The following is a 14,793-nucleotide window of genomic DNA, read 5'->3' as shown; positions in this document are numbered from 1 at the left end:
CCAATAGGAAAGGGGGGTTGGGAATGCCCGCCCACCCGCCGCGGGCGGCCAATAGAGGCCGCCGCCGCACTTTGGCGGCCAATCGCGTGTCGCTCGAGGGGTGGGGATGGAGCGGGGTTCCTTGCACGCCCCTGTGGGAACTCGAGGCGCATGCGCAGAAGGAACGGCCGGGCTCGCAACCCGGAAATGAAGGGCGGGCACGCTTCGGCCGCTCCCCCGCCTTCCGCGCTCGAGGTAAGCGCGGCAGCCAATCAGCGCGCGGGACGGGCGGGGTGGGTTCGGCTCCGTTCGGCTCCGTTCGGCTGTGCTCGGCTGGCTGCCGCCGAGCGTCGCTCTCCCCCGCCGCTCCCCTCCCAGCCCGGCGGCAGAGCCCCGCCCCGCGCCCCGCCCTCTCCCTGAGCCTCGCCTCGCCATTGGCTGCGCCGGGCGGAGAGGATCTCGGGCAGCCTGGTAACAGGTGACGCTGCGGGCGAGCCGTTTGCCTATTGGCTGCGGCGGCTGCGAGGGGGCGGTTGGGGGTGGGCTGAGGTAGCCCTGAGGGCGCTGAGGTGGCCGGGGAGGGGGCGGCCATTTGCAGGGGGATGTGAGGGGTTAAGGGCGGGTTTGAGTTAAAGAGTTAAAAATTAAAGCCCTTAACGGCGCCTGAGGGGGCTGCTCTTCCAAGTCGTCGTTACTTGTGGGAAATAATTGAAAAATAAAGAAGAAATAAAAATAAATACAAGAAATAATATAAAGAAATAAATAAAAAAAGAACGTTCCAACAAAACGTCACGTTGAATCACACTTACTGCACATAGATCTGATTAAAAAATAAATAAAAACAATATAACTAACCGCCTGAATAAATTAACTTGAATATAACGAATACAGTTAATTAACCCCCTGACGCTGTGTGCCCCCAGCGCTGTGGCAGGAGATGGACTGGGAGCAGCTGGAGCTGAACCCCAGGGTGGTCGCAGCCCTGAGGAAAGGTAACGGCCGGCCCCTGCCCGCTCTGCGGCAAACTCTTTCTTGTGTGCATGACTATAAAGCAATGGAAAGTATTTATAAACATTCCTCTAATTTCAGCTGACATAAAATCGGTAAAAGAAGTTTTAAATCTTTCCGGAGCAGACTTGCAACGACTGATGAAATTATCCAGTGCAGATGCAGAGTGTCTGCTGAAAACCGTCTCTCACTCGCTGAGGAGAAATTGTATGCTTACAGGTAATACAATCAATACAAAAAAAAGTTCTTAAAATACTGTCACTGGGAGAAGATACGGTTTTGGTTCCTCACTGATGCAATGACATGATTCTGAGAATGAAAACGTGTTTTAGTTTTGCTATAGCGGTTTAATTGCCCTCAGGGCTGCCTCTGTGAGACCCTAAAGAAAGATGGAATTGTGTCAGTCATTCTTCGGGATTAAGTCAGCTTAAAACAGGACAAAATAATTCTCTAGTCTGGAAAACTTGATTATAGGAACACAAGATTTTCTTTTTCTCTCCTTCTTTTTCGCTATTTTCCTTTGGTGCTAAGACTCGTTAAAAAGCTTATATGACATCTTATAAACTACATTTATAAGTAGATTGATAATTGCTTTGATAAGTAAATTTGATAAGTGCTTCATGGCTGCACTGTACTTAGAATCTATTTTCTTGTGATCAAGGTGTATCTTTGTGCCTTGGTCAGACGCTCGCTACACTGTTTCATGGCCTCCTATAGCTTTCTCTTTCCATAATTGCTCTGCCTGAACCTTGCTGGAATTTCCTGGATTTTCCTGGAATATAGTTTTTCAGGGACACTCCTTTGAGACAGAGAAAGGAAAAAAGTTATAGGGGAGAAAAGGGCTCGGTGTAAATGTCCAGTTTTTGAAGAGGCGTTTCATTAGTAGGTTTTGCAGGGGAGACCAGGCTGAATTAGAAAATTTGTCAACAAAGCATCCCTTGTCGATACAAACCTGGTATACAGTGTCAGCATCTATCTATATTGTATCATTGTGAGTTAGAAAGATACTAAATAAAATTTTCTTTTTCTTTCTTTATTTTTTTAAATCCTTGAAAAACTCTGCAGCACTTCAGCTCTACCAAGATAAAGATCATTTTGCCTCCCAACACCAGAAGCTAAGCCTGGGATGTTCGGTACTAGATAACTTGTTAAAAGGTGGCATCCCTTTAGTGGGAATCACAGAACTTGCTGGAGAAAGTTCTGCTGGGAAGACTCAAATTAGTTTGCAGCTGTGCCTTTGTGTGCAGTATCCTTACAAATACGGTGGATTAGAGTCTGGTAAGTACTAAAATATAAATATTGATTATTAAATTTGCCTTTTAGAGGAAAATACTGTCTTTAAGAATGCCACCTGTGTATTGAGGTAAATGTGCGTATTCAGTGAGTGTCTTCCCCTTCTGCCATAGCATTAGTTGTAAGCTGCTTAGTAATGCAGCATCACAGAGAGAAAAGCATGCAGTGCACACGCCCTGCATCACGACGTAATTTAATACAGAATTACTGTTGTCTATTGTTTATCTGCATGCCACTGCGGGTAGAACTAAACACACATGCAGACAACTTAAGAAAAGTGTCACTGTCGTAAGTACTTATTGACTCCTCAGGTAACAACCACAGCGAAGCAGCCTGTCAGGTAATTTACCACAAACATCTCAGGTATATAGCATACATTCCCTAGCTGACAGTTTCAAATTCTGTAAAATACTTAATCTGATAACAGTAATTGAAGTGTTTAACAGAGTAAAACTGATGGAAATCTAGTTGAAGAAAGTATTGTTTGTAGCTGCCATTTTCCTATTTTGGCAAAAGTAAGTAGGTGTATTTTTATTATTTTTTTTAACCATCTTTATCACGTTGATCTAATTTATAGTGTTTTCTTTTAGTATTATATGCTGTCTTAGAAAGGGGGAGATCTGAGTGACTTCTGAGAATTCACTGTGCTGATAGGCTGCCTTAGGTGGGTTTTAGCAGTGATCTTGCTCATCCTTCCATGCAGCACTGGGTTTAATTTGGCAGTTCTGTCGTTTGTTTTGAGGAAACTTAATTATTTCTTGTAATGTATTCACCCACATGGAAAAATCATGGAATGTCCAAATCATATTGCTTAAAGAGCAGAAATTAGCCTTTGGCTTATGTTAGTTTGCTTTAAGTTAATTAATCAGAACAGAAGCAAACATATTCTGTTCAATTCCATCCTGTGTTGCTGCTAACTGCTGCAGATAGTATGGGTGCAAACAGATTTTTATTTATGCCCCAGGACTTCTCCCTCTTTACGTTGAAAGAAAGGAACAGGCTAAACGGAGTACAGAAAAAGGTGGCACTCTAGTCTCAAGACTGTTCCTTGCAGGGCTATTAAATGGCAAATCCTTCATTATTTGTGTTTGAAGTTGCTTGATTTTTCTTGTGCTGTTTTGGTGCTGTTATGATTGCTTTGTTGTGTTTGTGTTCCCCATCTGCCTGCTCTTAAATATTTCATGGCTATCAAAGGTCCGGTGAGAGAACCAAAGCATTTTGGAAGAGCTGACAAAAGTTTTGAGTGTACCAATTAAACTCTAGTATATGTGCATTAAGAAAATCTAGAACGAAGGTACTAAATGTGACCTATTCTTTTTTTTTTATATATATACTTTCCTAAGTAGGAGCTGCAGCATAGCAGATCATCGTCATAGTACATCAGAGCAGATCTGTTTGAACATTCAATTTAAGATTCTCAAACACAATCACAGTTTGACTATTAATTTATTGGATTTATTGAACTCTTTTGTGAAATCAGAATTCTTCAAAGAGAAGGAAAAAGATACTGAGTTAAAAGGTGTCGCACAGAACTCTGTGGTGGGTAAAAGATTCTTAAGAACACTGTAATGTGGGCACTTCTCAATTAAATTAGAGCCTTTTAGTTTGTGTTTCAGTATGGTCAGAAAGTAATTACAACTTGGAGAACCCAGGGTTTCATCTAATTTTCCAAAGCTGTAATTTGGTAGAAGGTAATTACTCTTGTCAGGCTTTTAGATTCTAAACAGCAGCAGCAAAATGTGAAGTGCTCTCTTCAGGCTTTGTAGTTTTTTAAAGATTTTTTTCAAGTTCAACTGAGACAAATTCAATATGGCTTGTTGAGAATTGCCAAATTTTGGAGGTGGGCAAGGTACAGAAGGCAGAAATATCCAGTTGCAGGAGTTGGAGTGCTAGAGCAGTGGTATCCTAATTCTTGCAGTTTTTCACTCAGTGTTGTATCCTGCCATATCTTAGACTGCGAGGTCTTAGAAGAAGATGCTGTTTGCACAGCACTTAGAGAACAAAACCTCAATTTCTCTGCAGTCTATAACTGTGGAATGTGGTGGACTTATGTGGAATACAGGAACTGAAAGGTTAGGTTAAAGTATGGGACAGGTTTATTCTGTAGGAAATCTGAGGATGAAAAAAAATGTTTATTAACCATCAGAGAGGTTTGGCTCTACTTATAGGATATTTAACTTGGTGCTAAAACATAGCTAATTATTTGAAATTGTTTGTGTTTTTTGGTGGTGGTTGGCTGTTTTTTGTGTGTATGGTTTTTGTTGTTGTTGTTTTTTTTTTTTTAGTACTAGAAACTTTCCTTCTCTTAGGTGGAAACGTTGAAATACATTCCTTTAGACAGTACGGATTTGCCGTGTATTTCCTACCTTTGACTTGGTGCTAATCTTGTTTACAATTCTCAGCTCTAGAAGGCTGGCAGTAAACCATGGAATGAGGACATCCTTTGCCTCCAGGCCATCTTTCTGCTGGTCTAAGAATGTCAGTTATGGTCTATTGCATATAGGCTGAATTTATTTAATATGTCCATATTCATGAGCAATACATGAATATAATGTGACGTGCATACCTATATTAGAATTCTGTACTGGGAAAAAAAAGTTTGCTGCTGATTCTTATTAACAAAGCTGGTTTCTGGCATGGCAGATTATGCTCACAGGACTGAAAATCCTTCCATTATCTGATGATCACTTGCAATTTTTTGTGGTGGGATTTTTTGTGCTTTTTGTTTGCTTGTTTTGGGATGTAGTTTTTTTGATTGTTTTGGTTTTTGGCCAACCATAAGTATAACACATTTATCTGCCTAAATACTAGTAAAGCACTAAGATCAGATAAAATAGCTAGTTTCTGTTTGGTTCTGTTCTGCCTCTTCGAGAGGCAGGAGACCTTTTCTCCATTAACACTAGTGACAGGACCCGCGGGAACGGGGTTAAGCTGAGGCAGGGGAAATTTAGGCTGGACGTCAGGAGGGGGTTCTTCACAGAGAGGGTGGTTGCACACTGGAACAGGCTCCCCAGGGAAGTGGTCACTGCACCGAGCCTGGCTGAATTTAAGAAGAGATTGGACTGTGCACTTAGTCACATGGTCTGAACTTTTGGGTAGACCTGTGCGGTGTCAAGAGTTGGACTTGATGATCCTTAAGGGTCCCTTCCAACTCAGGATATTCTATGATTCTATGATTCTATGATTCTATGGTTGTTGTGGAACCATAAAGAAGATGCTTTTATGGTCGCCGACGATGACTGATTTCTTAAGTATCTTCCAGCTTCCTCCTCAAAAGTGATAAATATGACTCCTGAGTTGCTGTTAGTGTTGACAGCTTCCTAATAAGCTGTAAATAGCATGCTGCCGTGGGCCTTTCTGTTTGTGTTGTGCTAGTCTCATTTATTTAGGTTATGACAATTCACCTATCGTTAAACGTACATGAATATTATTAAGTGCTTTGGAGACATGAGTAGGCATTACTCCTTAACATCCTGTTTAATTATTTTAGTTATTTGTCAGTGTCTTCTAGCCCTTGTTACACTGATGTGAAGCACCTCCTGTATTTCTAATTTACTGGTGTATATTTTTGGTAATCAACTGTTTCATTGTGTCACAAATGTGAAGCTGAAGAGCCTTGATAAAGGTCCAGCAGGAAAGAGAGCTACTTCCATTTTATTGTGAAACTCTACTTTGAAGCCAAGACAAAGTTCAGCTTATATATTTTGTGTGACTTAATTCTCTTATAGTTCAAGATGAAAATTATATTATTGCTTTCTGAAATGAGCAAATTTCAGGAAAACGGATAAGGTTGTCCCTGTGTATATTTTGGAGAAATCACAAGTGGACCAGTTATGTTCTCAGAATATAATATCTGCAGTAGTAGATTTAAGTGATGTCAGAGAAGTGTTGCTGCAGAGTAGAAGTTTAGCAGGTGACAGAAGTAAAGCTGTTCTTAAAAAGAAATAATCATCTTTTTTACAAGTGCTTAATTAGAAAAAAAAAAAAAAAAAGAAAAAAAAATATGCTCACCTGATTTTAAAGTTACTGCTATGATTGTAAGAAGAGGACAGAGTGTATCTATTGACCAGGAATTTTAAATCTAGGTTGCTGGACCAGTGGAGCAGAGGGGACCAGATACTTGCTTCTCCAGCTGTTCTTTTTTGCTTCCAGGTATTATGGCAGTAGGATTACCTTGCTTGCCTTGATTTAATTCTTAATCATATACGAATGTGAAACTGGGATACAGCTGTGCATGTGTTTGTAACACAGTAGGATTGGTTGGATGGTTTTATATTTTGCTTTTACCTTACATTTATTTCTGTCACTGTTCTTATTACTGTACTGAAATCACTTGCAAAGGTCTTCAGCAGAATCTCACATTTCTTTGTCTTCAGATGAGTTAATTTTAGAAAAATGTATTTTTTCAGCAAGTTTCTCAAGTTTTCTGTTTAGAGTTGCTGAATGTTGCAATAACTGGGTTGAAATACTGTTATTTAAACAACAGAGCATTGATCTATTTAGAAATACAAGCCTGCATTTGAAAAAAAACATGAAGTCTGAAGTGACAAACATTCCTTCTTTTTGAAGTAAACAGAAGAGAGCACAAAGGATGCAGTGCTTAAGGCAGATCTGATTTTTAAAAGGCAGATGCTCTCAGTATAAGCCATTATTTGTGGTGAAGAAATCACTGTCTTTCAGAATCAGGCAGTGTTGTGCTAAAGGTAATCAGCTGTGAATAAGAAAGGAGAAGTCCAGAATGTTTTATTTCACAAACTCTTTTAGCCTTAAGATATCTCAGCACAAGTTAGCACAGCTTTTGTTAGCATGAAATTCAGAACCACACGCGCTTAAGGCAGCTGCATATCTTGGAGGGTTTTCGCTATTTTTGTTTGTTTGCTGGTTTTGAATTTGCACCTTAATAATTTCCAGTTTTGTAACTTAAATGTTGCAAGCCATAATTGGCCTATTTGAGCAACCATTGATGCTGGATACATGTAATGCCAAATTTGTGATTACAAGTTTGCTGCTTTTTTTTACTTGCTAGCTTTTTAGAAATGGTAAAACTGAAAGTCTGGTTTGGAGTGCAGGAACTGCAGTGATTTATACAAGAATTTATGGAGGGGTTGGGGAATATTGAGCTGAAGAAGGAAGTTTAGTCCTAAAGAAAATTAGTCTTATGCTCATCTTTGCCTAATATCAAGGATTCTTAGAAATCAATATCCAGTGTTATGCAGGTGTCCACCAGCAAAATATTTTTCTGATAATGTAACCATTAATTTTTCCTTGGTTCAGTCCTGAGCTCATCCTGTTTCTTAAAGAAGACTTAATCTTTAGGTATAACTATAATTTTCAGCTGTTTTCAGTTACTTCTGGCTATTTCTGCAGTAATGGCAATAATTTTATTAAGAAAATATTGCACGTATTTATTTTCTTGCCCCATCATGTTTGATGCATATGCTTAATTTTCTCTGCAATAATGCATCCTTGTTAACCAGAAACCACAGTAAATACATAGACATCAGTCACAGTAATGTTATTGAAATTTAATGTTTTTCTTATCTAGTGTACCATTTTTAAGAAGAGTTAGTTGGAATGAGTTTGGGTGAGTGATCCTCTTTAAAATGGTTAACAAACTATGGCAGTAAGTGCCCCTTCATAAGTAAATTTGACACCAAAAATTTCAAAAGAATGAATGAAAGTAAGCAGAACACTGGTCTAAGGCAGGCCATGCAGTATGACTCCATTTGTGGGTTGGATAAATTATGGTGCTCCTCATCACCCAAGTTAGGGAGGCAGGCATTCGGCAGCCGTGCAAAAAGTGTCACCTAGTGGATTACTGGAGAGTATAAAAGTGCAGTTGTGTCAGCAGGCACCAATAAAGCACCTGGCAACCACTTTTGAGTGTATAATTCATTATTTTATTTTTGTGCTGTTGGGAAAGCTGTCTGTGTAAGAGCCCTGCTGTGATAACAGAGCTTGTTTCCTTCATTATAGGGGCTGTGTATGTTTGTACAGAAGATGCGTTCCCAAGTAAACGTTTGCAGCAACTCATAGATCAACAGCATAAGCTGCGTGCAGATGTTCCACCTGAAGTCATACAGAAGATCAGATTTGGAAACAACATCTTCGTCGAGCATGCAGCAGACCTAGTAAGTAGGAGCACAGACTGCAAATACATGATTATAATGCTACAGTCTAGTAACCACAAGAGTTTTTTGAAGCAGACCTTTCAAAAGGCTACAAGTGAACTAAGATCTATAACAAATAATTCTTAACCTCTGCAGTTAATGTTAAGGAACTATTACAATGTTTTATTGTGAAAGATATTTTAAAATGACTATTAATATTTCTTATAATGTGGTTGGTTTTCACAAGGTATGGTTATTAAAATGTGGTAAAGTTTGTTTGTTGTGGCTTAACCCTGGCAAGCAACTAAGTGCCATGCAGCTGCTCTTCCCCTGCTTTATGGGGGAAGCAGAAGGGCAGAAGTTAGAAAACTCGTGGGCTGAGATAAAGGCAGTTTAATAAGAGAGCAATATATATATATATTTAATTTTTATTTTTATTTTTTAAGAAGTAAAGAAGTGATGGAATATCCCTTTGGCCAGTTTGGGTCAGGTGTCCTGACTCTATGTGCTCCTTTGCTTCTTGTGCAACCCCGGCTCCCTCGCTGGCAGGGCAGTGTGAGAAGTAGAAAAGTCCTTGACTCTGTAAGCACTGTTCGGCAGCAACCAAAACACTGGTGTGTTATCACCACTTTTTCATCATAATTCCAAAACATAGCAACATGTGAGCCTCTAAAGAGGTTAATTTATATGAGCAAAGAGGTTAATTTAAATCATATGAGCCTCTACAAAGAGAATTCATTTCATTGCAGCTCCTGGAGAGATCATCACTGAGTTTGGAGGCACCAGATAAATAAATAAGCAAAAGGTGTTGTGTGTTCTGAGTAACTTGTAATATAACACCAGAATTAGTAAAAATGAAAAGTAAACAGGTGGAAGGGAAGAATGCAAAAACTGATGCCTGCAATAAGTAGTGGCACAGCATAACTGCAGTGCAGCTGTCTTGACCTTCTCTCCCTGTTAGACATCTGTACTGGGTCTGGCCCACAACATCCCAGTAAACTTGGAAGGAAAACGTTCGGCATTCTTGCCATGTAGAAGCCACATTCAAGTGCTGCTTCTTTTCCTAAGTGGCCATGAATACACGTATGCCATTTATTGACAAACCATTGAAAGTTCTGTTTTCTGTAAAGCTTAAAGTAGCGCGTGTTAAAACATTGCAATTGCTGGAGTTTTTTCGTAATAGTTTGTAAATGAAGAAGGTACTGTACGTTGCTGTAATATACTTGCCACTTTCACTGCTGGGAAGAAGCTAAGCAACCTTTGCTGTGTACCTTCCATTGGAAACATTAATTAAGGCTCTTACTGTAATTTCTGAAAGCTGTAGAGTACATTATTGTTAAAAGGAGAGACTCATCCTACAGTAGTACACAGATCTCTCTGAAAAGTAAAGCACTGCACTCACTGCTAATTAAAACAACTTTCCAAAAAATTATTATAGTTCATCTATTGCTATGCAGAGATTCTGTTTGTGTGTTTGTGTGCATCAGTATACATAAAGTATACATTGTACCCCACAGAATATTTCCTAGTTAAACTTCCTGCAACTTAAATGCTTGGTGACTTCAAAATATTCAATTAATGAAAGTTTTTAATAAAAAGGGATGATATAGGTCACAGATACTCATATTAATAAAACTCCTCATCAATATGGATTTGATGTAGCAGCTGTATTTTTCACTGTCAATGTCACTAGTGGAACAGCAGCATAGTCTCTAACTGCTGTTTTGAATATTTAATGCTAGTCTGGAGTTCTCAGTGAGAACCATGCTGCAAAACAGGAATTGTTCAGGATTGTATTATTGCGTTCTTGAGATTTTGACATGTCTGTGCATACTTTAAATCAGAGCTGCAAATTACTGCAGTACATTATGCATGCACAGATGTTTTATTACAGAAAATTGTGTCTGTAAAAATAATTACTAGCGAGACTTGAAGATCAACGAACTCATTTTATGATGAGAACCTTCATCAGCTTGCATTTCAGTGATGAGATCTGTAGCTACAGAGTAGAGTAGAGTTATTGGAACCTTTTTAATGCTGTTTGTATTTTGGGGTAGGACACCTTCCACAACTGCATTACTAAAAGGATTTCCCTGCTGCTCAAACGAGGCATGGTGCGGTTGGTGGTCATAGACTCTATCGCTGCGCTATTTCGATGTGAGTTTGGAGCTTCGGATTCTGTTTTGAAGGCTCGATATTTGCAGATGTTCGGAGCACAGCTTCACAGTTTAAGCACACGATTCAGCACTCCGGTTGTGTGCATTAATCAGGTATGGCATCAGAATTGCTTCTCGTTGTATGGGGACCATTTCATCAGTTGCTGGGTGCGTGTGTGTAAATCTGTGTTGGTTAGATTCCTTGTTATTGTGTTTAACAGTCAGGTGAGTCTTAATAACTGATCAAAATTTTGTTTTCTGTAAATAGGTGTACTTTAAACTAGTAATTTATAACTTTGTCAAAAATTAGGAATACTAAGCTTTTATAGACTGTTAATTCTCTCAAAGGAGATTTCCATTAAAGCTAACAAAAATGGATACGTACAGCAACTGTGCAAGGCACCCAACTGAACTAACAGAATTCTTTTGTACACTGGCTTCAAGTGCTGTCATCCTGTAGCTTGCTGTTGGAGCTCTGCAAGCACAGTTATATCTATCCAGGGGAGGGTAAAATGCCAGGGACTTTGCTGCAGTTTTGTATAGCTCAGTGGTTCTGTGTAACTGCAGAGATTACTAAAACATCACAACGCAAGCAAGCTGACTTGAACCAAAAAAAGATACAGCCTCAAATTCCTTAGTGTTTAGCCTCCAAACCAGCTGTAACTCACATGCTAAGCAGTGTGGGGAAAGTGGCTTTCTATACAATTTAAAAAAACAGCAAACAACACAACTGAACATAGAGTCTAGCTATAAAAGAAAACCTCACGGATAAGGCATAAAAATCTTTGTTCTGTGCAGAAAAAGAAATAAATCAAGCTCTTGACTCAGGGAAGTTCAGATTAGTACGATACCATATTAGTGTCTGTACTCTATTTTAGAGTACACAGAATATGATTCAATAGGTCAAGTCTGTAGTTACAGAAATAAACTGACTACAATATTAAGGAGGATTTGTAAAGTAATAATTTCTGTACGTTATATACAGAAAATAAGTACCTATACCTTAATTTGCTGTGTTTTCTGAGGAACTTGTGCTCAAGAATCATGACACTAAAAGACAGCATAAGGAATCAAGAGGTGTGGATTTTGTCACTAAGTTGTGGTCAAAAGCAAACTGCTCCATTAGGCAAGGACAGATTTTTGTACTTTTTTTTTAATAAATTAAAAAAAAAAAATCAGTAGTTAAACTAACATAAGCCGTAGCTAGCATAACTCTCTTCTAACATGCCTTGGAAGAGTAAGGGTTCTTCTAACTTGTCATAATATGTGATCTGTAAACCAATAAGTTGACTTAATGATACTAAATCATATCAGTATTGTTGATTAATATGTTGAATTTTGATGGCGTTGTTCCCTGCCCTGCTGATTGCTAAAAATCAAACACGTGCCTACAGGTCAGCCACAAACGCTGTTGTTTTGCTCTAGGTGACCGATGCAGTGGGCGAGTCAGAAGCTGCTCATTGTGGCTGTGGGTAAGTCATCCACAGGGGAATGTAACAACTTTGTACAGGGCAGCGTTTAACCACTGTATGTTCCTGTAACTCCAGTACCAACTACCAGTGCATGTTAAGAGCAGTGGTGCATTTATTTACCCAGCAGTGCTGTATTTCCTAGAGATCAGTAATAGCTGCTGTGCCCTACAGTGGAAGAAACCATCATAAACAGTGATGTGGTAATCCCTAATCAGCAAGTTGAAAGGACAGATTCCCTGGAGTTAATGGCTGGTGTACTTGCCAGCACAAGAGGAATTTTGCATCTCTTTATTGATATAATCAAGTGCATTTTCTGTTTGCTCTGAAAAACACAGCAAACAAACCTTACGGGTTGTTTTTGTTGCTTAAGGAAGAAAATTATAACTACCTTTTGACACCAAGATATTAATGAGATTCAAAGATACATATTTGTTGTTTGAATCCTAATGGTAAACTTCATTTATAGATAAGCTAGGAGCTACATAAGTGTGTTTTTGTGAGGAGTTAATTACGTCCTCCAGATTGAGGAACTGACACAGAGCAAGAGTAAGGCTGCTTTTTTCCCTGGTTATCTTGATATCTTGAAATTCTTTTACTGGAGAGGTTGCAATCTCTCCAGGAAAAAGAAAAACAAAATCTGTTTTAAGCTTTGTTGAAAGTAGTACATGAAAGTAGTGCTGTATCTACCAAATGTTTCTAAATGTAAGTTTTAATGGAATTCAGGGCCAACAATTCCATAACTCAAATACTTAAATTCAAACATTTTCCTAATATTATTTTCATGTCACAAGAGAGAATCCCATCAAAAAAGACAAGTATACATGGCAGTAGTTGGAAGAGTGACTGAATTACTCTGTATAAAGGCACTTCCAACTATCACCTTGTTACAGAGACCCTGGTGTATAGCACTGTGAGTACACCCTGTGAGCTCCATTTTTGAAGCCATACAGCTTGAAATGTAGCAAACAGTCAATGGCTTCTGTTGTAGCAAAACTACATTAGAAGAACCAAAGATATCCCCTATTAAATTCATACATGCAAAACCCTGTAATGCTTTCTTTATAGTTCAGTGGATAACAAAGTCACTCCAGCACTTGGAATAACCTGGGCAAATCACCTGCTAATGAGACTGATGGTCAGCCGAGTATCACAACACGAGCAGTTGTCTGGAGCTGTGTTTCACCACGCTGGGAACGTGAGGACTTTAAGAGTGGCTTTTGCTCCTCATCTACCTCCATCCTTTTGCTGCTATACAGTAGAATTAGAAGGTGTGAAAGGAATAAAGTAAGTCCTTTGTATATTAAAACTTCCTGCTCCAAAAGTGTATTGAAACTGCTTTGCTTCAGGAAGGATCATTAATAAGATGCAATTCTTCCTCGGTGGGGGAATGGATGCTGAACTCCATGAGAGGTGATACGACAACACATTATGCGTTTTTTACAGTATGAGAAGGTCTTTTTATATTTGGATATATTTACTGGTGTTTCTAGTCCTCATGCTGCCATTAAACACACACAGCTGTTCTATCAGCAGAGTCTCAGAAACAACCATTATCACAAAGCAGCTATTCTTTTTTAGATTTATTTTTTTAATCCTGATATTAAAAAAGTACCAGAAAGTTACTTGATTTTAATGTCTTATTGCAAGAACTAAAATTGTACTGTTCTTGTACATATCTACCTTTGAGGAAATGCCTGCAGATACTTTGGAAGTGGTTCTTTTCCACTCCTTTCCCATTCGCTCCCCTCATAGCAGAAGCCTAGTTGACCTCTTCCACTTAAAAAATATCAACTACACACCCAAATCCCCTTGTTCTATTTTCCCCTCTCTCAAACTGCATGGTAACCACACAGTCTCAGCTCTGTTCTTGTTCTTCCTGATTCTCTGCACTGCTCTGTTTTGTTGGATAGAGAGAGATAATCATTCTTGATTATCTTCTGCATCTCTTCCTCCAGCTGTAGTATCTGTCTCTACTGCTTTTCTCAGAGGAGTTTGGTAGAGCCTTACATGTTTTTTTCTTTGCATCTTTGTACTATTTATCACATTTTTTTTTTTTCTGCTGGCCTCAAGCCTACTGCTACGATGGGTGCTTTTTCTGGTCATCACTGCATTCAGGGCCAAAGAAAGCCCAATCAAGTTAGTCATCCACAATTTCCAGAGGCTTTAAACCTTACTCTGCCTATGTTATGTGGGCGTGAGCTGTGATCAGTGGTTGATGCCCACTTGTATCGTCCTTGTTAAGCTTTTAAACAGATCCCTTCCCCACAACACCCCTCTCCTTGCTTCCCCAGGTCCCTAAACAGGAGCAGTGTCTGCCATGTTAGAGAGTCCTGGGTTTCTGTTGTTACATTTCTCAGTTCTGTCTTTAGGTAATTAGCACCTTTTGTTCTCCCTACTACACTCGAACCTTGGACCTGAACAAAGGAAACACAAAGCAAGTAGAATAATGCTGCTTTGCGTTCTTCTGACATCCCTGCAGTCACCTCAGGGGACCTTGTGCAATGATGTAGCAAGTTGGCTTTAAAGCCCTATTAAAAAAAAAAAAAAAAAAAACACTTCATTATGTGTATTTGGAAGTGACCAGTCTCTATCTTTTTTTTTTAATAAAATCCAACCATGAAGATTTTAAGTCTTTGCGTACTCAATTTCAGGAAAAAACTGAGCTCTTCTCAGTCTTCAAATCCTAATGGTCCATGCAGCATAGGTAACACAAATTCTCTTCCATACCTCTTTACCTGGGACAGGGACTTTGACTGGTACAACGCTTATCCTCTT

General features: G+C 39.2%; 1 protein-coding gene across 2 annotated transcripts; it reads left to right on the top strand.

Annotated features, from left to right (window-relative positions):
- The first annotated feature begins 167 nt into the window (after positions 1-167).
- On the top strand, positions 168-14,430 carry XRCC3 (X-ray repair cross complementing 3). 2 transcript variants are annotated; one of them, XM_084286950.1, is made up of 9 exons: positions 168-234; positions 903-971; positions 1,069-1,206; positions 2,053-2,265; positions 8,257-8,411; positions 10,448-10,660; positions 11,972-12,018; positions 13,084-13,302; positions 14,388-14,430. In XM_084286950.1, the coding sequence occupies exons 2-9, from the start codon at positions 917-919 to the stop codon at positions 14,389-14,391; spliced, it is 1,044 nt and encodes a 347-aa protein (XP_084143076.1). In that variant the 5' UTR covers positions 168-234; positions 903-916; the 3' UTR covers positions 14,392-14,430. The 2 variants fall into 2 exon arrangements, with proteins under 2 accessions (XP_084143076.1, XP_084143077.1); XM_084286951.1 differs by lacking the exon at positions 14,388-14,430 and having other exon boundaries at positions 198-234; positions 871-971; positions 13,084-13,417.
- The last annotated feature ends 363 nt before the right edge of the window (positions 14,431-14,793 follow it).

Source organism: Netta rufina (assembly GCF_964035555.1).
Source record: "Netta rufina genome assembly, chromosome: 5".
Taxonomy (NCBI): Eukaryota; Metazoa; Chordata; class Aves; order Anseriformes; family Anatidae; genus Netta; species Netta rufina.
Note: the sequence above shows the minus strand (reverse complement) of the source record. Positions and strands in the feature narration are given on the sequence as shown.